The sequence below is a fragment of the Mus musculus genome, chromosome 5, assembly GCF_000001635.26.
Source record: "Mus musculus strain C57BL/6J chromosome 5, GRCm38.p6 C57BL/6J".
Classification (NCBI taxonomy): Eukaryota; Metazoa; Chordata; class Mammalia; order Rodentia; family Muridae; genus Mus; species Mus musculus.
In genome coordinates, this window is record NC_000071.6 from 107,824,894 (window position 1) to 107,847,178 (window position 22,285).

Below are 22,285 nucleotides of genomic sequence, written 5' to 3' on the forward strand. Positions count from 1 at the left end.
GACATTATGAAAATCTATAACTTATAGGAAGAAAAAGAACAGAGAGAGGAGAAGGAGAACCATGACCACCACCACCAAATCAAAGGCACAAAAATATTTTCAACAAAATCATAAGGAAAATTTCCCTAACCTAAAGAAGGGGGTCCCTATCACCAAGAACCATATAGACAGGACAGTAGGAAGGACCAGACAAGAAGTTCCCAACAACACATGATAATCAAAATACTAAATGTACAAGTACAAAGTCAGAATAGTAAAAGTTACAAGGGAAAAAGGCCGAGTAACATATAAAAGCAGACCTATCAGAACGCCTGACTTCTCTAAAACCAGACAGGCCTACATGGATATTCTACAAGCACTAAGAGACCACAGACGCCAGACCAGATTACTATATCTAGCAAAACTATCAACCACAATACATGGACAAAGAGAAATAATCCATAATAGTAACCAAATTTAAACAGTATCGGCTCTATAGAAGGTGCCATAGGGAAAACTTTAATCTGAAGAAAACACACGGAATACATCATCCAAAACAAGTGAATCAAAAGAGGGAAGAAAACATCAACAAAATAAAAGGAACATTGTTTGTGATAAGTCTCAGGATTAACGGCCTCAACTTCACCCAATAAAAAGACACAGACTAAAAGAATGAATTAGAAAACAAAGTCCATTCTTCTGCTGCATCCACGAAATACACCTTACCATCATGGATATACATTTCTTCAGGGAAAAAGGATAGAAAAAGATACTCCAAGGAAATAAATACAAGAAGTAAGCAGGTAGAGCCATTTCAACATCTGACAAAATAAGACTTCAAAACAAAATTAATCAAAGGAGATAGGGAAGAACATCACATACTAAAAGGAAAAACCCACTAGGATTGTGTAATTCTAAACGTGTATGCACCAACCACAAAACCACCCAAGTTCATAAAAGGAAAACTTCTACAGGAAAAATCACATATTGACCCTGACACACTAAAAACAATTTCAATACCCAACTTTTGTCAATAGGTCATCCAGATAAAAACTAAGGAGAGAAACAGAGATCAATATCATAACCCTAACAGATATTTACTGAACAGTTCACCCCAAACACCAAAGACTATACTTTCTTCTCAGCAGCACACAGAATGGTCTCCAAAACTGAACAGAGAATTGGATACAAACCAAATCTCAATAGATAAAAGAAAACTGAAATAATATCCTGCATCCTATTAGAACACTGCCAATTAAAGTTGGACACCAACTGAATAACACACTACTGAGAAGAATGGGTCAAGACAGAAATGGAAAAGGAAATTAAACACTTTTCTAGAATTGGATGAAAATGAAAACACAGCATACACAAAACTATGGGATGAAATCAAGGCAGTGCTAAGAGGAGGCAAGTTCACGGCACTAAGTTCCCGCCTGAAACAAACTGGAGAGATCTCATGTTACCACTTAGTTTCACAACAAAGAGGAGCACTAACACCAAGAACAGTCCCCAGCAAGCAATATGCAAACTCAGGGCAGAAGTTATCCAATCAGAAACAAATAAATATAAAGACTAAATGAAGGGAAGACCTGGTTCTGTGACAAAAATCAGTAAGATAAACCCTTAGCCAAATTAACTAAAAGGTGAAAAAGAGAATATTCAAATTAACAAAATAAGAGACAAAAAAGGACTTAACAGACACTGGGGAAATACAGAGGATTTAAAGACTACTTCAAGAACTTGAACTCCACCAAATTATAAAATTTAAAAGGAATGAATAATTTTCTAGATACATACTACCTACCATAGTTAAATCAAGATCAGAAAAGCAATTTAAACAGACCTATAACCCCTAATGAAATAGAAGCAGTCATTAAAAGTCTCCCAACCAATAAAAGCCCAGGACCAGATAATTTTAGTACAGAATTCTACCAGACTTTCAAAGAAGAGTTAATCCCAATACTACTCAAATCATTGCACAAATAGAAACAGAAGGAATATTGCCCAATTCTTTTTACCAGGCTACAGTTAACTAAGATACAAGTAGGTTTCATCCCAGAGATGCAGGGATGGTTCATTCCATGTAAATGGATAAATATAAGCCATCATATAAACAGACTGAAAGACCAAACCACATGATCATCTCATCAGATGCAAAAAGGCCTCTGAGAAAAATGCAGTGCCCTTTCATGATGGAAGTCCTGGAGTCTAGGGATGCAAGGGACACGCTTCACATAACACAGATGATTACAGCAAGCCCAAGCCCACAGCCAATGTCAGCCTAAACAAAGAGAAACTCAAAACATTCACTTCTACTCAGATCAGGAGCAAGACAAGACTGCCCACTCGCCCCATACCTATTTAGAAAATACAATATATGAATATATGTCTTAGCTAGAGCACTTAGACAACTGAAGGAGATTGGTTAAGGGGATACAAACAGGAAGGAAGGGAGAGAGGGAGGGAGGGAGGGAGGGAGGGAGGAAATCAAAGTATCTTTATTTGCAGATGATATGAATTTATATATAAATGAGCCTAAAAACTCCACCAAGAACTGAGTGCTGGTGTCTCACACCAAGGCTAGCCTGGTCTACAGGGCTAGTTCTAGGACAGCCAAAGCTACACAAAACAACCCTGTCTTGAAGAAAACAAAAAAAAGCAAAACAAAAACTCCACCAGGAAACTTCTATAGCTGAAAATCACTTTCAGAAAAGTATCAGGATACAAAATCAACACACAAAACTCAGAAGCTTTTCCGTATACAAATAACAGACTGAGCAAGAAATCAAGAAAACAGTACCTTTTAAAACAGCCTCAAAAAATTAATACGTAAACAAATTACCATGCAGTAACTCTAACCAAGCAAGTGAAGCCTTGTAAAATAAAAACTTTAAAACATTAAAGAAAGAAATTGAAAAGATTATCAAGTGATCAAGCGATGGTGAGATCGCCAACATTCATTCATCGGTAGGATTAATATAGTGAAGATGGCCATCCTACCAAATGCAAATCTACAGATTCAATGCAATCCCCATCGAAATTGCAACATAATTCTTTACAGAAATTGAAAAAAAAATTTTGACCTTCACAGGGAAACAGAGAGAGAGAGAGAGAGAGAGAGAGAGAGAGAGATCCTGAATAAAAAAAGGACTGGTGAAGGTATCACCATTCCAGAGTTCTAGTTGTAATATACTAATAGTGATAAAAACATACACAATGAACAATGGAATCAAGTTGAAGACCCAAATATAAGTCCACACACCTATGGATACCCAATTCTTGCATACAGAAGAAAAGACAGCATCTCCAACAAATGGTGCTGGTCAAACCAGATGGCTGTATATAATATAGAAGAAAGCAAACATTCTATATCTAGTGCCCTGCACAAAACCAGAGACAGTGGGGACTGGGGCTGGGGGAACTGGAACAAAAGGATTAAAAAGGAAAGAGATGAGTGGAACCAGGGAGGGAATACTGAAAAGGGACACCTAACACCAAGGGCCATTTGCAAGGTCATATGGAAACCTATTCCTGTAGGAGCTACTTAAAATATATACATATGCAAAAGAAATCTAAATGGTGAGCCCCAACTAGACAACTTACACCATCAAATCAAACTTCCATAATTTGAATCATAAGATGAATGAGTTACATCTAGTTGATGTATTCTCACAAATAGTGACCTGCCTGCATAGAATGCTAGTATAATAGTAGTACCAATACTGTGGGTAACCAGCCACTTTAGGATTGGATTGAAGACCCACTCCACATGATGGAACCCATGCTTGACACTGCTCAGGTAGCCAAGAACCTGAGATTAGATAGGCCATGGGCCTAGGAGAAAACCAAACACTATTGTCCTGCTAAAGTAACATAGCAACAAAAAAGACTCCTAACAACATTCTGCTATACACACAGATCAGTGTCTCAGCCATTATTAGAGAGGCTTCCCCTTACAGCAGATGGGAACTAACACAAAGACCTACAGCCGGATAATGTGCCGAGACTGAGAGGTAATGGAACACTCAGTCCTAAGTGGGATGTCTTACTTAAACCCCTCCACTCAGAAATCAGAGAGCTGTGCAGAGGTGGCAGCAGAAAGACTGTAAGAGCCACAGGGGATGGACGACACCAGGGAAACAAGGCCTTTTAGACACAGCAGGACTGATGCACATAAAAACTCAGACACTGTGGCATTAAACACAGAGCCCTTACCAGTCCTGGTCAGATGGGCTCCCACTCCTGAGAGGGGTGAGGGGACAGGAGGTCTACCCCTAACCTAGAAGCCATCTCTACTGGAACCTAACTGGGTATATAAACCACACTTGAGGGTAGGGCCCAGGCCGCCCAGCAGATGGTCAATACAAAACTAACAATTGTGGTTTTACAGTGTTGTAGGTTTTTTGGGTTTTTTTTAGGGGGGATCTCTTACTGCTTTGTTTGGGCCTTTTTTATTTTAATGTTATTGGTCATTTGCTTGTGTATTATGTGATTCAATTTTGTGTTAGTATGGGGTTTATTTTTATATTTGTGTTTCTTGTGCTTTTTAGTTTTGCTATTATTTGTTCTGCTTTGTTTTTCCTTTTTTACTTGTTTCCTAAAGTAAAAAAGAGAGTGTAAAATTAGGACTAGAAATGAATATGGAGAGCTCCCTTTTATTTCTGTAAGCTTTCCAAAATGTGTTTAAAAATATGAATTACTTAGTGAAAGGTTATTTTCAGCAACCTTTGTAAAAAGAAGAGATATATAGCTGCTTTCTCAAGTGTCTTGTATATTCTAGAAAATTTTAGAATGCTCATCTCAGAAGTTCTAATTACAAAAATTAAAATTCTCTTAAAAAATTAAAAAATAGGGCCGGGTGGTGGCGCACGCCTTTAATCCCAGCACTCTGGAGGCAGAGGCAGGCGGATTTCTGAGTTCGAGGCCAGCCTGGTCTACAAAGTGAACTCCAGGACAGCCAGGCTATACAGAGAAACCCTGTCTCCAAAAAAAAAAAAAAAAAAAAAAACTTCCTTTTGTCTGAGATTTGAAACATTGTGGAATACTTGACACATCAAGTCTCTTCCCAGTGAACTGCAGTCGTCAGAGGTTTGTTCAAAGTGAGCCAAAGCTAAGATTTGGTAACCTAGTGACAGCTGCCCTCAAGACATCATAGCACAACCTATTATGAGTTCGTGATGATGGTCATGTTACAAACAAACAAACAAAAGAGCCTACTACGCTGCCAATCCCATCATCCCTGACCAACTGTCACCCTCCCGAGCTGCGCAAGCTGCGTCGGTCTGTGATACCGCTACTGGCACGAGCCCTGGGCAGAGGGTCCGGCGGAGGGATCCGCAGAGGCTAAGGTCTCAGAAGAAGAGTCAGCTACTGCGGCAGCACAAAAAAGGCGGCTACAGGGTGATGCGACAACCGATGTGAAGACAGATACAGTGCCCACGGTGGCTGGCCCGGAAGCTGAGTGGGCCTCGGCCCTCAGCGCATTCTGCCAGGGCCAGGCCAGAACTGCCTGCCTCCTCTTCTGCGGCTGATCCAAAACCAGCAAGGCAGCCCCAGGCCCTCGGTGCCTGCCTCCTTCCACCTGGGGCCTACCAAGACAGCCTTCCACCATGGCTCTGAAGAGAATCCACAAGGAACTGAACGACCTGGCCCAGGATCCCCCAGCACAGTGTTCAGCAGGTCCTGTCGGGGAAGATATGTTTCACTGGCAAGCTACAATCATGGGGCCAAATGATAGTCCCTATCAGGGCGGAGCATTTTTCTTGACAATTGATTTCCCAACAGAGTACCCCTTCAAACCACCTAAGGTTGAATTTACAACAAGAATTTATCATCCAAATGTTAACAGTAACGGCAGTATTTGTCTTGATATTCTTCGGTCACAGTGGTCTCCAGCACTAACTATTTCCAAAGTACTTTTGTCCATCAGTTCTCTGTTGTGTGACCCCAATCCAGATGATCCCTTAGTGCCTGAGATTGCTCAGATCTACAAAACAGATAGAGACAAGTACAACAGAACAGCTCGGGAATGGACTCAGAAATATGCGATGTGACTAAAGAGAATACTGGATATCCTCTACAAATAAAAGCTAGGGGAACTCTGAAAGAGAAGTTCTTTTGATTCCCACCGGACTGTTTCCCATGAACCCACGCCCACGCTGTACCTGCCTCATCCTCCCTGGTGCACCGTCTTCACCTGATACAGTACCGCTGCATGTTGCACGCACCAGAAATACTGTACCAACACTGTCTCCTAGCAGACGAGCGTTCTCCAGGCATAACCTGGATGTGAGATTAAAAGTTTTCCTTATTGACTTAAATCTGGATAACCACAAGGTGTGAGGGTGGTGGGTACACAATACTGCTCAGAAGGGGTAAAGGTCCCCCAATCTATAAGAGACAATGAGATTGCTTTTAAGTGGAAGCCATTTAAATTTAAATTTTTTTAATTTATAAAAAGCTAGGTGAAGAACATGAACGTTTCTGTACTCATTTTATTCCAAAAGACCTAGAACTTAAATGGACATTAAAGTCACCCAGATTAAGCCAAAACCTACATTTTGTATTTTAAAGTCTAACTGGTCAACAAAAATAGATTGGCGCTATGGGCCCATAAAGTGTGACTGGCTTTGTTCCCAAAATCTTTTATACCTCGATGACTCAACCTTCCTTCTTTCACACTTTCTCTCCATATTCTTTGGTTTATTTGTGGTTTCTTAGTTGACTCATCACTAATAGCTCTTTTTATTATATTAACTGCTTAATCCATTTTGATGTAAGGGTAAAAGTTTAATTTGATGAAAAAAACTTGTGTATGAAGACCCTATTGCTCTTCTGGAGCTTGTACATTCAAGAATGATTCATGTGTGTAATAAACCAATTATCCCAGCCATTTACATACATTTTGTGTGAACAGGCTCTTTTACTTTAGTGACTTGTGTAGTGGAAACTAGTGGGTTTCCCTCAGCCTTGTCATGCTTTCTTTAGATTGGTCACATTTTCAAATTAGAAAACAATTCCAGTTTATAGCTAAAAAGATACTTTAAGAGTAATTTTATTAAATAAGATAGAAACATAAGCTTAAAGGCATTTTCATGAAAGAATATCCAACCTCCCAGGAATAAAACTTAAGAAACTTGCTTTGTTAATAAAACTAAGCTGCATTTATTTTATCAAAACCTCCTGATGCTCCTAGGAACATACATAACCAAAAGAAGCATTACGTCAGTGAGTAAAGAAAAACAAGCATTACGTCAGTGAGTAAAGAGTACCAAACTCACAAAGAGCACAATCACACAGTAAAATGCCCACAGAACTACTTCGCACACTTCTTAAAGGATAGCCACACAATTTTAAATTGTGCTGTGTATGCAGCCTTTTCAAGTCTTACACCATCCATACCCTAATAAAGCATTATTTGAAATGTCAACTGTATTTGTCAGAAGCAGCATTCTTTTCCTAATATAATTATAAAAACCAAGCCATTCTTCAGCCATACTGATATTCAGTATATAGGCAGATGAAACTTTACACTGTCACACACACATGCACATGCAGGAAGATCACAAGTTCAAGGCCAGCTTGAACTATGTAATAAGACTATTTCAATAACCTCTCCCCTCAAAAAGTAAAAAAAAAAAAAAAAAAATTAAGAAAAGCTAGCTCTAATACAGCATAGCCAGACACTGTGGCAGGCATTGGTAATTGTAACACATGGGAGGCAGAGGCAGAAAAAGCACAAGTTCAAGGCCAGCTTGGTCAATATAGTGAGCACTAGGCTGGTCCAGGATACATAAACTTTGTTTCAAAAACAAAACAAACAAACAAAAAAAAACCCTAAATCATATAACAACTATAAAGTGTGCATAAGGCCTATGGAAGTGCAGTGCCCAGAGCCTTCTCACCACTGCACGGAATGTGCATAATATATACAAGGCTTCCGGCAGTATCATGTCCTGGGCCTTCACACTCACTGTAATGTACAGCAATGCAGCATACCAAGCCTTCCAATCACTCACCAGCTCAGGGCCTGCAAAATCCATGGTAAATGCCACCCACAAGCATACCAACCGTTGTTAACTTTGATACTGCATTTTTCTGTGTGCCTTTTCTGTTTAGACACACAAATACCACTGTCTTACAACTAATTACATTATTTTATCCAATAATAACATGATATACAGGTTCACAGCTGAGAAGCAACAGGCAAGTTTATATAAACACTCATCCTCACATAGTGAAACCAACACAGTGCCTCTTCTAGACCTATCCTCTCATTAAGTGACACGGGATTATATTTAGATAAGGCATGCAGAAAAAAGCATTTACAATTGTCTTAATATGTAGACTTTATAAAAATATAGATAGAATCAAGTATTCTCATTTCTTACTGTTAAATGTAGTTAATAATTTAGGGCCCAAAACAGATGGCTGATGGCCATGGGATTTCAACAAAAGCAGTAGTGGTAGAAGGCATACTGCCTGAAGGTCAACAACTTCCAGACTTGAGCCTGGCAACTGGGAAAATGGGGTGTAGCACCACTGATAAAAATCTGGCCACTGAGAAGTTCCTCTAAAACTTAATTATTCTCTTCACCAGTTGAGTTTACCATCCTGTAAGGAGTGGAGAATCAGGGAATATTACAAAATTGGGGGGGGGGGTCAGTTTAAGTGTTATCTCTAACAGATAAGCTTTGTATCTTTGGCTCTGAGAACTGAACAGAACCAAGATACCCACCTTCCAAGGCTTCATGGGACATATGCAAGAGTAGCCATTTTTGTTTTATTGGGTTCTTCTGAGCTTTGACTTAGGTTTCTTTTGAGAGCAGAGATCATTTACTTTGTGTATGTATGGAAGCCTGCATGCAACAAACATTAAAAACAAAAACAAAACCCTCTCTGTAACAGTGTAATTGAAAAGTACAAAAAAGCTCTGGCTTCACAGTCCCATCCTTCACCACACCTGCCTCCAGCAACCAGTCTGCCCAAGAGAATACTGCTGCCCTCAGTTTCTTTCTCTCCACCCACCCCCCACGCCCCCTACTCCCTCTCTCTGATGTGGAAACATTATATATGTTCAGGTGTGTGTATGAAAGAGAGACAGAGAGGGAAAGAGCATGTAATGCAAAAACATTACAACTGTTCAGGTGTTACAGGTAACAAACTATTTAGTGTTTGGCCTAAACAGGACTCTCAGAGATGCTCCTGAGGCCCAGGGAACATCACAGAAGAGAAAGACTATGAAAGCAGGAAGATGGAGAGAGGGGGTTGATGGGAAACACATTTTTGGAAATAATGCTGCAGCAGCTGTGGTCACCCTGTCAACATCCTATCACAGGTAAGAGGGGCTTATGAGACCACTCCTCCTTGAGGAGCCTTGACAGTTAATGAGGAGAGTCTCTTTCTTCAGTGGTTAGTTGTCCATGTTCACTCAAGTACACAAGCTCACATGCATCCTTATGCAAGAAACCTTAGTAGATGAGAAACTGTCTGGGAGAAGGGAGTAAGAGAGAGAGCTGGGAGAGAAGGAGGTACACACATATGAAACTCAACAGCATCAACAGAAGGAACAGTTGTCAGGCATTAGTATCTGTGCTGTGATGGACTTGGAAGACATCCCTGTAGGCTGTATCAACAGCGGCTGGAAACACAAGTCAAAAGTTCAGAGAAGAAAAAAGTAAATAATACAGAAATTTGGCAACTGTGAGGAGATGACATTAAACACTTGGAATATCAGCTGTAGCTCACTGTTTTCCCATGGGTATCAGAATAAGATACAACAACAACTATGCCAACTGGTAATTTGCAAATTGCTAAGATAATTTATAAGAACCAAGGCAGAAAAACGCTGTATTAGAAAGCCATATGGAGAACTATTCTGGCACTTAAAGGCAGTGTCTTATCACAAAGAGAATAGTGTTTCCAGCGTAAGGCTCCAAGGTCTCTAATAACATTACATTTAAACACACTATGGAACACACTGGGAGAAAGAAAATAATTTGTCAAATAAATGGTTAGCAAAGTAAAGACTGACACATATCTGGGTCTTCTATAACAAAATAACTATTAAGTAATTTATAAACAACAGGCATTTGCTGTTCTCAGCTCTGGAAGTTGGGAAGTACAAAAGCAAAACACTAAGGTTCAAATTTGACAGGGGTCATGTCTCACTCATGGTGTCTTCTATTAATGTGTTCACACATAACAGACACTGCCATAGGCTCCCTAAAAAGTCTCTTTTTAGCTTTTTAGAATTTAATGAAAGTGAAGACACGTCATACCAAAACTTATGGGACACAATGAAAGCAGTAGGAGAAGGAAAACTCATAGGTCTAAGTGCCTACAAAAAGAAACTGGAGAGAGCTTATACCAGCAGCTTGACAGCACACCTGAAAGTTCTAGAACAAAAAGAAGCAAATGCACCCAAGAGGAGTAGCCTGCAGGAAATAATCAAAATCAGTTCTGAAGTCAACCAAACCAGGAGCTGGTTCTTTGAGAAAAATCAACAAGATAGATAAACTCTTAGCCAAATTAACCAGAGGGCACAGAGACAGTATCCAAATTAATAAAATCAGAAATGAAAAAGGAGACATAACAACGAAGTATATCTTAAAATAACTACTGTTTGTTGAATATAAACAGTTGAAAATCTTAAAATCATGTTCTACAAAAAAAAAGTCTCTTAAAAAAAAAGATTATGTATACAGAATGTTTGCCTGTAGGCCACCCCTAAAGTCTCTTTTTTAAACAGTATTAATCCCATCCATGAGAAAAGAGCTTCCCAAAGGCTCAACCTGTTATGTTCCAAATTAGAATCCAACACAGAATTCTGCTGTCACAAACATTCAGACTGCAACAAAACTCCATGCCTGACATATGAGACTGACATGCTCTCAGGTCAACACATACAGATTCCTCACTAGTCAATAGAAATAACAAAACCACAAGAGTTTAGCATTGAAAACAACACAAAAAGAATCAACATGACATTCTCTCTCCAGTCTTACTTGCGCTGTTTCTTTAAATGACTGCTCAAGAAGTTCAAGAGTCCTTTATACAAAGAACTGAGAAAAAATAATCCTCAGCCAGGCATGATAGTGGATGCCTGTGACCCCAGCACTTGGGAGGCTGAGGCTGAGGCTGAGACCAGCCTAGATTACATGAGAGAATCTGAGCTAGTCTCATATTCTAAATAAAATCCTGCCTTCATTGGAAAGAGAGGGAAGAAAAAAAAAAAAAAAACTCACAAAAATGAAACCAATTCAAATGAAGTGCCTTCCTATAATATGTGTGTCAGAGTGTAAATGTATTTTTATATAATTTACATACACACACACACAGAGATATTGGGCTGCAGAGATGGCACAACTGGTTAAAAGCACTTGCTGTTCTTGTAAGAGACCCAGGTTCAGTTCTCAGCACACACATGCTGGCTCACAACCATAACTAACTCCAGTCTAGGGATTCCAACTCCCTTTCCAGCCTTTTCTGGACTCCACAAGTTTACACACACATTCAGACAAACAGACACACTAAATAAAAATAAATCTTTCTTAAAGATATACTTTTTGACATAAAGTTGAAGTATCTGTTGTAATATTTTCATTCATTAGTGAATTTTGCTGGATGTTTTATAGGGTATCCTAGGGAAACTGAGGTAATGCTGCTTTTCTAAGATTTTTTTCAAGTATTTAATAAACAGTAGACCATCTAGATCAGACTGCACAACAGAAACGCAAGCCACTTACACAATCTTTAAAAGTTCCAGGCAGTAGCCACATTTCAAAAAATTAAAAAGTGACTAATTTTTATAATTGATTTTATTTGGGTTTCTTTGTTTATTGTGAGATAGGGTCTCTCTCTGTACCCCAAGCTGACCTGGGACTTGTAGTGACCCTTCTTCCTCAGCCTTGTAAGTGCTAGGATTTCAAGCATGAACCAGCAGACAGAGCTAATGTCATTTTAATATGTAGTCAGTTTTCTTAAAATTGATGATTTATGACTTTTTTCTTTAAGATTTATTTTATTATGTACAATGTTCTGCCTGCATGTATGCCTGCACACCAGAAGAAGGTGCCAGAACTTTACATGGTTGTAAGCCACCATGTGGTTACTGGGAATTGAACTCAGGACCTCTGGAGGAGCAGTCATTGCTCTCAACCTAAGTCCCCATTTATGACTTTTTTCAAAACAAGTCTTCAAAATCTAGTATAGTTTACACTTACAGTATATCTAAGCCAGACTAGGCACATTTCAAGTGCCCATCAACTCTGTGGACTAGCAGCTAAAATACTAAACTGTACAGATCTTACATAGACATTTAGACTAGGGTATCAAAGATTCATAGTAATTACATTTTAAAAACATATGTAATATAAATGGCTGTTTCATCATTGTTGTGTCTCCCTGAGTGACACACTGAAAAGTGCTAAGCAATAGGAGCAATGCCAAAATTTAAACCCCACAGATAGATAGGTAGTTCACACCTTCAAACAGTAACATTTCCCCCACTGAAGTAAAATAAAATGTCCATACTTGACGCTTACCTCCTTAAATTCATCTCTGCCAATGCCTTTGTATTTTTAGTAAGAAAAAGAAAAGCACATTAACACAAACCATAAAGATCTGTCTTATTTCAACTTTCTCTATCAATTATTAACTTTCTTCAAACAAATCTCTGAAATTGCACTAAACTATTTCTTCACATTTTTCTGGGGCTGCCACATATACTTTTTTTTTTAAAGAAATAGCTGCAATGAAACCATGTAAATGAAAATGATTCTCTGTTCTCATGTGTCTTACATCTTAATTTCCTGCAACATTGCTCACACTTTTCTTTTTTTTTTTAATTAGGTAGTTTCCTCATTTACATTTCCAATGTTATCCCAAAAGTCCCCCATACCTACTCACACTTTTCTACCACTTAAATCAGTTACCAGATATCAGGAGCGGAGTCTCCATGGAATATATGCTGGTGTAGTAATTCTGCCAAGCACTTTTTACCTGTAAACTACACGACTTCCTTACCAGTGGTCAGAGAAACGAGAGGATGGCAGGGTAAAGGAGAGGAAGAAAGCTAGCTCTTCAAGTTCAAATTTTTATTTGGATTTTTGTTGTTTTTAATAAAGTTAAATGTATCTTTCTGCTAGGCCTGACATGGGCTTTTGAAAACTCAAGGTCACCCACAGTGACACACCTCCAACAAGGTCACATCTCCAAATCTTTTCCACCAAAACAGCTCCACCAGAGGCCAAACACTGAAATTCCTGAGCCTACAGAACCATTCTCAAAGTACCACATGAGAATATCTGATTTCCAAACCTATTACAAAGCTATAATGAAAGGCAAAACAGTCCACCTTATGACCAATAATCAATACACATGAACAGATTGAGACTGAGTGCAGAAACAGACTGAAAAATCTATGAACAACTGAGGTCTAACTAAAGTATCCAATTAATTAAAAAAAAAAAAATTCAAGCAAATAAAGGAACTGAGTATGGTACACGATCTTCATTCCAGCACTGGGGAGACAGAGGCAGGCAGATCTCTGGACTTGGAAGCCAGTCTGGACCACACAGGAGTTCCAGAACAGCCAGAGCTATATATACAGCAGAGAGACCCTGTCTCAAAATAATAGTTATTTTAACAGATGCCATAAAACAATCAAATAGGCACACAACTGTCTATCTCCAGGTTCAGGAGGGCCAAGGCCCTCTTTTGGCCTCAGTGAGCATCAGGCATATATGTGCTGGACTGATTATATATATATATATATATATATATATATATATATATATATATATATTATACACACACACATACATGTAGGCAAAACACCCATATACATAAAATAAAAATCTTAAAAAGCTTCTCAAAACTCTGATCTTGTATCACATACAAGCAAATTTAATAAAAATCACTTGAATCCAGAAGTATGGGGGGCAGCTAGCAATCCAGTGAGGTGCCATCTCTTTTAACATCAATAAAGTAAAACTATAAGAATATATAGAAGATATTTTGTATGATCTATGGTCACTGAATGCACAGTCCCTGGAGGTCAATCTTTAAGCTGGTACTTCATCAGAACTGTAGGTGCTGTAGAATCTAGGTGCTGAAGGAGGTGGCTCAGTCAATAAGGCACTTCCTGTGCAAACACGATGAGGTCACATCTGTGTTTGGATCATCTGCCCCACGGAAAAGCTGGGCATGGAGCCACTGCCTGTAACCCCAGTGGAGGGTGTGAGAGGGAGAACACTGACAGGCAGGTCCCTGGAACTTGCTAGCCAGATAATCAATGAGCTTCAGGTTCAAGGAGACACTGACCCAAAAAGCACAGTGGAAAGCAACAGAGAAGACATTCAGCATAAATCTCTGGCCTCTACCTTCACACATGCACTTACATCCATGTTGAACACACACCCACATCCATTTGTACACACATGCACACACATACACAACTTCTATTCCTCAAAAGATATTTTAGGAGAATGACAAACGCCAATGGAAAAGGAAGATATGAAAATCAACCTCCTGAGAACAAATTTGCATCTTAAAGAATTCTCAAAACAGTGGCTGGAGAGATGACTCAGCAGTTAAGAGCACCAACTACTCTTCCAGAGAAGCTGATTTTGGTTACCAGGATCTACACAATGGCTCTTAACTATCTCTAACTCAAGTTCCAGGGGATCCAATGCCTTCTTCTGGCCTCCATGGGCACCAGGCATGCATATATGATATGTATATATGCAGGCAAAACACCTATACCCACAAGATCAAATAAAAATAATTAAAAAAAAAAAGAATTCTCAGATACACTAAAGCAAACAACATAAATTTGTAAAATCAAAGATAATCCAGGCATAGTTGTACCTGCCTTCACTCTTAGCCCTGGTAAAGCAGCAGCAGGTGGATGTCTGAGTTCAAGGCCAGCCTGGTCTATACTGTGAGTTCCAAGTCAGCCAAAGCTATCTATTGAAACCCTGCCTCTAAAAAGCAACAGCAAAAGATATGTGCAGACAACAAGCAAACATGTAATAAGAATACATGAACATCAGTAGAAAAACAAATGAGTCCACATGCACTACTGGGGCTAGAGAGATGGCTCAGAAGTTAACAGCACTCGCTGTTCTTACAGAGGACCCAGGTTCCCAGCACCCACGTGACAACTCATAACCACCTGTAAGTCCAGCTCTAGGGAATCCAGCACCCTCTTCTGACTTCTGCAGCTACTAGGCACCCATGATGGTCAGACATGTATGCCTGCAAACACTCATATACTTAAAAGTCAATAATTCTTGGGGACTGGATACATGGCTCAGTAAAGAGCACTAACTGCTCTTCCACAGGTCCTGAGTTCAATTCCCAGAAACCACATGGTGGCTCTGACTTCTTCTTCTGGAGTGTCTGAAGACAGCTACAGTGTACTTGCATATAATAAATAAATAAATTAATTAATTAAAAAGATTTATTTTTTTAAAAAGTAAATCATTCTTTTTTTTTTTTTTAATGCATTATTGCCAGACATGGTGGCACATGCCTGTAACCCCAGAACTTGGGAGATAGCAGCATCCTCCTCAGCTACACAGTGAGTTTCAGGTCAAACAAAAGATCCTATCTCAAAAGACCAAAAAATAAATAAATAAATAAAGTGAAAGTAAAGCAAAATAAAACCATGTAGTATCAATACCTACCAGAATGGCTAAAATTCAAAGCCATGATCATGGTCTAGGGCTGTAGCTCAGTTGGTAGAGTGCTTGCCTAGCACACAATGCTCTTGATTCAATCTCCAGCACCACATAAACTGTGTGTGGTGCACCGCCTGTAGCACCAGCACTCACCAGATAAAAGGCAGGAGAACAGGAAGTTCAAGATCTCCCTCAGCCTGGGCTACAGGAGACCCAAATGTTTGATCACAACTAAAGTGATGAAGGTAACCACATCTTGTCTTAACTCTACTTTGGTTTGCTTAGACACTTCTCAGCCTCTACCCCACAACAGTGACATCTGCATTGACAACACATTTGGAATTTCCATGACCCTAGCCATGAACATGAACACGAACTTTAATAATCAAAGAAGATATGTCAGGACCAATTGTCGGCCAGGTGGTAGTGGCGCACACCTTTGATCCCACTACTTAGGAGACAGAGGCAGCTGGATCTCTATGAGTTCAAAGTCTATAGCCTGGTCTATAGACTGAGTTCCAGGACAGGCAGAAACAGCAGACAGTTTCTACAGAGAAAAACTCTGTCTCAAGAAAACCAAACAATGCAGGGCAGTGGTGGTGCACTTTAATGCCAGCACTCGGGAGGCAGAGGCAGGCAGATTTCTGAGTTTGAGGCCAGCCTGGTCTACAGAGTGAGTTCCAGGACAGCCAGGGCTATACAGAGAAACCCTGTCTCAAAAAAAAAAAAAAAAAAAAAAAAAACAAACAAACAAACAAAAAAAACAAAAGCAAAAACAAAAAAAAAAAAACTTATCCTTTACCCTTAGAGCTATAGCACTGTACCGTGACCAGGCACAAAGAGCTGCTGTTCCCTACTTTCTGTTGAAGATGATGGTCCAGAGACTCCTGGAACTCACTATATAGACCAAGCTGGCCTCAAGCTCAGAGTTTGGCTCTGCCTTGTTGAGTGCTCAGATCGTAGGACTGCACCAACACTCATCTCTAATGAGTTCAAAGAAAACAGAACCAGGATTCCTAACTAAGGAAATAATTCCTGTCTTGCTCTTATGGGAATGGGACACTTTGGCTTCTATAGGATTTCTCACTCTAAAATAAAATCAGATACCTAGACTTGACTGAATTATTTTATATTTTAACCAAAGGAAACTACTTAGAAAGTTTACAATAAGAAGGGGGACTGAGAACACAGGTCAGTAAGGGAGCGCCCGCCTAGCATGCACGGCCTCGGGGTTCACTCCTCAGCTCTAAAACACTTTTAAAAATTAGTTTTGCCCTAATAATTCATAAAATTCATGAAGGATTTAGAGTCAAAAATGCTAAGAAAGGAATGGGGAGTGCTATTAGCTAAAGCATATCTTAGTCTTAAACAAATGTCCTCAGGCAATGCATGAAGCTGTATGTTACATAATTCTGATAAACAACACCCCAGAAACAAGGAAACAAGCATTCTTAGGCGGACGTTTGGTTTGTATGATAATCAAGAGAAATGTCCAGCAATTGCACTCACCTGTTTTGTTCCTCCAGCTTAGCCAGGAGTTCTAAGTCGTCTGGACTCAACTTTGATGGGGAAGATGGTGACTGTGTTGGTGTTGACAGTGTGGTAGATGAGGATGTAGTGTGTAGTGAGGCAGATGGACTTGCCACCTGACTGGCCATCTGACTGACTGTATGCGATACTGTGTTCTTCACCCATGAGAGAGTAGAACTCAGCTTTTCTGCCACCTTGTCTGTCGCCACCTAAGGGCAAGAACAAAAAGCATATTTTAGTTTTATTTCAGTCATTACCACAAACTTGGTGATCCTGCTAAGTTGTACTTAAAAATCACTGAGGTGATGGGGATTAAACCTGGTTTAGCTATTATTCTAACATTCAGACTTTGAAACTAATTTTTTTAGATCTATTTGTTTTTATTTTATGTTTGCCTACATGTATGTATATACACCATACCCATGCCAATTGTCCTCAGAAGCCAGAAGACAGTGTCAGATGCTGAAACCAGAGTTTTACACAGCTGTGTGATGCCATGCAAATGCTAGGAACCAAGCTCAGGTTCCCAGAGAAACAGCAAATGCTCTTAACTCACAGCCACCTCTCCAGGCTGGGAGCTGTTTATCTCTACTATGTGCTTCCAACATCAACAAACCAGACAGTGTTTTCCAAGCTATACAGTGAAGCCCAGCCTGAACGCACAGCACACACTTTTAATTCTAGCACTCAGGAGGCAGAAGGAAGGCAGGTCTCTGAATTCAAGACCAGCCTGACCTATACTCCTGGTTCCAGGAGCATCAAGGCTACTAAGTGAGACCTTGTCTCCAAAATATCAAAAGAGGACATAGTCTTACAAAATTTATATTTCACTAGCATATACCTTAAAAATCTATATAGTGCTTGGCTTCCTGTTCTTTCACAGGTCTCACCAAGGCCATCAGAAACACAGATATTTACATTATGATTCATAACAGTAGCAAAATGAAGTTGAAATTGTGTGTTTGTGTGTTAATGAAGTAGCAACAAAATAATTTTATAACTGGGCATCACCACAACATAAAGAACACAGCATTAGGAAAGTTCAGAACCACTCATCTAGAATATCCAATAACCTGTGTGGCCTCCACAGGCACCTGCATGCATGTGGTGCACATACATATACCCAGGCACACACATACATAAAATAAGTACATTTTGCTGTTGTTTCATTTTTGTTTCGTCTTTCCATTGCCTTGGCTGTCCTGGAACTCACTACGTAGATCAGGATGTGCTCAAGCTCACAGACATTCACCTGCCACTGCTGCCTGAGTGCTGAGGTTCCACACACGGATAAACCTTGTTTCTTTAAAAAGACCTTGTGGACTAACAAGAGGGCTCAGCCAGCAAACATGCTCACGGATGCCTAGAACCTGAGCTGGATCTCTAGAACTCACATGAAAGATGGAAGGAGAGAACACGCTCCACAAAGTTGTCCTCTGTCACACACCATGGCACACATGCATGAGTGTAAACACACGCACATGTATATTTACAATAATTAAAAAACAAAAACAAAACTCTCTCTATATAAAGACTACAAGCCATGCAATACTTCTATGACCTTAAGATCTCACTCAAATCTTATGTGATAGGGGAAAAAGCACTATAAACTATCTTCTGAATTAACATGCCAGCCACCCTTAAGTTTAGGTATAGTAATTCATGCACAGACATTAAAACACCAATGCACGTACAAAAATCTGCTCCAACTTCTGACAGTAGACAGTACTCTCACCATGGATTGTCCAAGGCTGTAAAGTAGTGGTCTCTCCCCACATCCTATACTTCACCCTAGTGTGAAAATTCTGTGCAGGAAAAGAATAGTGTGGAAAAATATTCTAAGACATGTTAAGCCATTCATTCCACAAAGCAGTGGAGCATGTAAGATAACAAAGACTCAGCTGCAAGTACCAATGGGGCAAGGATTTTACCCCAGGCTAACTCCTGCTTTTCAGAATCCCTCCCTGCTAGAATGTCTTTCCTTCTGAAATAACATTACAGAAAATGCCAGATGGCCCTGGTTACTGAGGAGAAAGTCCCTAAAAAAAGCAAGAAAGATGAAATATGGGACCCAAGGAAAGAATCATGGGGCAGAGTATTTACTTAGAAGAACTAGGTCTAGAGCTGGAGAGATGGCTTAGCAGGTAAGAGCACTTGCTGCTCTTCCAGAGATCCTGAGTTCAATTCCCAGCAACCACACAGTGGCTCATGACCATCTGTAATGGGATCAAATGCCCTCTTCTGATGTGTGTTAAGAGAGCAACAAGGTACTCACATACATAAAATAAATCAAAAACAAAAACAAACAAACAAAAAACTAGGTCTATACATTAGAGAACTTCCAGCAGTTTCTCAATGTGTCACTTGCAATGTGATCTGTCAGGTTGCTAGTGAGATGGGTCAGAATGAACCCAGCCAGGGAGGCCAACATGGAGTTAATAACACTGTCAGTGAGGCTGCCTTTGAGGGACAGGTTGGACAAGCTGCACACCCTGCATCCAAAGAGGCACAGTGTCCACGACACTGCCCATGTTCAAAATCTGGCTCCCATATGCAGGATCTAAGGACAGCTGCTCCAGGTTTGCCACCAGGTAAAGGTGCTTACCATGCAACCTGGTGACCTGAGTTCATCCCAAGATTCCAGCCTCAGCTACACGAAACCGGCTCAAAAGAAAGGAAATCCTAAACTTGCTTCTAGTTTGACTTTTTCACATCTTTACATTCAATTTTATAATGTATCTTATCTTCTGCAGGCTTTAGTCTTACACTGTACAGCCTGTAATTCCCTGCACTATCTGACACACATCTCCAGCATTTCACGTTAGCCTCTTAACCTGCTTTCACTGCTTTTTTTTTTTTTTCATTTTTATTTTCTCTTGAAATCTCTCTATCCCCCATCATTCTAGGATAAGGTTTAGTGTCCAGAATTTTATATTTCCCAACTATTTTTCTAACTTTACAACACAAGTTATGCAGTGATAGAGCTACTGGTTTCTAACTGTACTCTACTCTGGTCTGTGGGCACAAGTAAAAGAGCATCTCCTACGCGTAGGTCTGTCCTCGTAAGCTGAGGAACGCGTTTCTTCTGTTGTCTTCACTCATCCATTACCCGCTGCCATTGTGCTCAGCAGCAGACACATGGAAGGTAACATCTCCGGTTCTGACCGAAGTCATCATGAAGAAACGAATGACTGTACCTTGTTATATAAGGACTGTCTTTATTCCTGGAAACTTCCTCTCAAGTCTGTTTTAGCTGAAATTCATGTAGCTAATTCTTTTGATTTATCAGCAAAGCACAAAAGGCAAATAAAAAAGTAAGGCAGGCCCAGGCATGGTGGCACATACCTGTAATCCCGGCACTCTGAAAGTTGAGGCAGGAAGATTCCAAATTTGAGGCCAGCCTAAGGCTATATGAGATCTCATGCCTCAAAAAAAAAAAATTTACATCCATATATACAGAGGAGGGCAGGTATGAAAACATCTGGTAGTTTCTGGTTCTATTTCGGTATTGGGGGCACTTTCCATTCTTAGAAATACAAAAGGATATGTTCCCTTCTGAACAGAAGAGTTTTTCCAATAACTATTTTACTGAAATTAAAGTCATATCAAGCCAATAAAATTTTAAATATTTTTATTTATTTTAAATATATAGGTGCTTTTACTGCATGTATGTCTGTACACCATGTGCATGTCTGGTTCCCAAAGGAGGCCAGAAAAGAGCATCTATTTCCTGGAACTGGAGTTACAGACTGTTATTAGCTACATGTAGGTGCTGGAACCAAACCTGGGTCATCTGTTAAAACAGCCAGTGCTCTACAGCACTGAGCCATCTCTCCATATAAATGAGTTTTTCAATTAAGTAAATAAAGACAAGTAGAAGATAAAAGCATGTTATACTTTACAACCTGCCTAATCAGAAGTCCTTTTTACATCTTTTTCTGAAAAGCTTATTCTGGGAAAGGCTGTTATTTCTAAACAGCACTTGTCTGAGAGCTATTTGTACCCCTATGGCTTTTCTCTCCATCTCTAAGATACCTCTGGCTCTATTCAATATTTTGAATGTAAGTACAGTAAAACTACAAATGAGGGCTTTTTCTTTGCTCCTTGGTATTGTCCCTAATTTAAGACCCACAAAGCTGTGTGTCCCATATGCCCCCTTGCCTGTTACATTAGCTATTATTTAAGAAATAAAAATATCCAGAAAGCATCAATATTGTCATCTAAACAAGGTCTACTTAGGTGAGATTGCTCAACAAGCCAAAGCATTCACTGTGTATTCCTGACTACCTGAGCTTGATCAACAAAAAGCCAAATACAGTGGCTTGAATCTGTAATCCCAACCTTCCTAACGCAAGATTTGCGGACAGGAATACAGCTGAAGCTCCCGTCGGGCCACCCTTTATACACCCATTAAACAGAATGGCAGAAACAAGAAAGACCCTGCCTCAACAAGGTGGAAGCAGAGAAATAACTCCTGCACACTATTTTTAGACTTCCACACATATACCATTCATTCTCACACCAACACTCACACTTGTCATATATACGCACCCTTTTAAAATATAAATAATGTAATTAGAAAGTATATTTAGTAAGGCTTGGCAGACACAGTTCAGTGATTTAGTGCTTGCCCAGTGTGTCTGAGGTTCTGAGTTCAACCCCCAACACTGAAAGGGGGGAAAATGCAGAGAAAGCTACAGAGAAACTATTTGTACTTTCCATAGATCCTCTTAATATAAAAACAAATTACCTGAATAGGAGGCACTTGTTATCTTCTAGATAATTTATTATGATTATTAAGTAACACATTGTAATGAATGAACTTCTAATATCCTATATAGCTATCACACTTAACAATTTTTAAAGTATTGTATTCATTCACCAAAAAAATGTTAACATATAAACCTGGGTCATGGATGATATGTGGCCAGCCTCTCCTGCTGTATGAAGAAGGATGTAAGGCAGGTGTGGTGGTACCTGTAACCCCAGCACTCAGGAGGCTAAAATATAAAGATTTCAAGTTCAAAACTTGAGCTACATACATAGCAAAATGCCTTTGAAAACAAAGACACAAATAAAAAAATCAG

General features: G+C 39.6%; 2 protein-coding genes across 18 annotated transcripts in view; one reads left to right on the forward strand and one right to left on the reverse strand.

Annotated features, from left to right (window-relative positions):
- Evi5 (ecotropic viral integration site 5) overlaps window positions 1-22,285 on the reverse strand; it is a 130,313-nt gene that overhangs the window by 80,099 nt on the left and 27,929 nt on the right. For 16 of the 17 annotated variants that reach the window (NM_007964.2, XM_030254128.1, XM_006534780.4 and 13 more), the window contains one exon: window positions 17,178-17,407. In NM_007964.2, the coding sequence (NP_031990.2) occupies window positions 17,178-17,407 (230 nt within the window). Of the gene's footprint in view, window positions 1-12,527; window positions 12,554-17,177; window positions 17,408-22,285 lie in introns of all 17 variants that reach the window. The other variant, XM_006534784.3, reaches the window with a different exon arrangement.
- Window positions 5,269-6,884, forward strand: Ube2d2b (ubiquitin-conjugating enzyme E2D 2B). Its single transcript, NM_001276397.1, has one exon. The coding sequence runs from the start codon at window positions 5,592-5,594 to the stop codon at window positions 6,033-6,035; it is 444 nt and encodes a 147-aa protein (NP_001263326.1). The 5' UTR covers window positions 5,269-5,591; the 3' UTR covers window positions 6,036-6,884.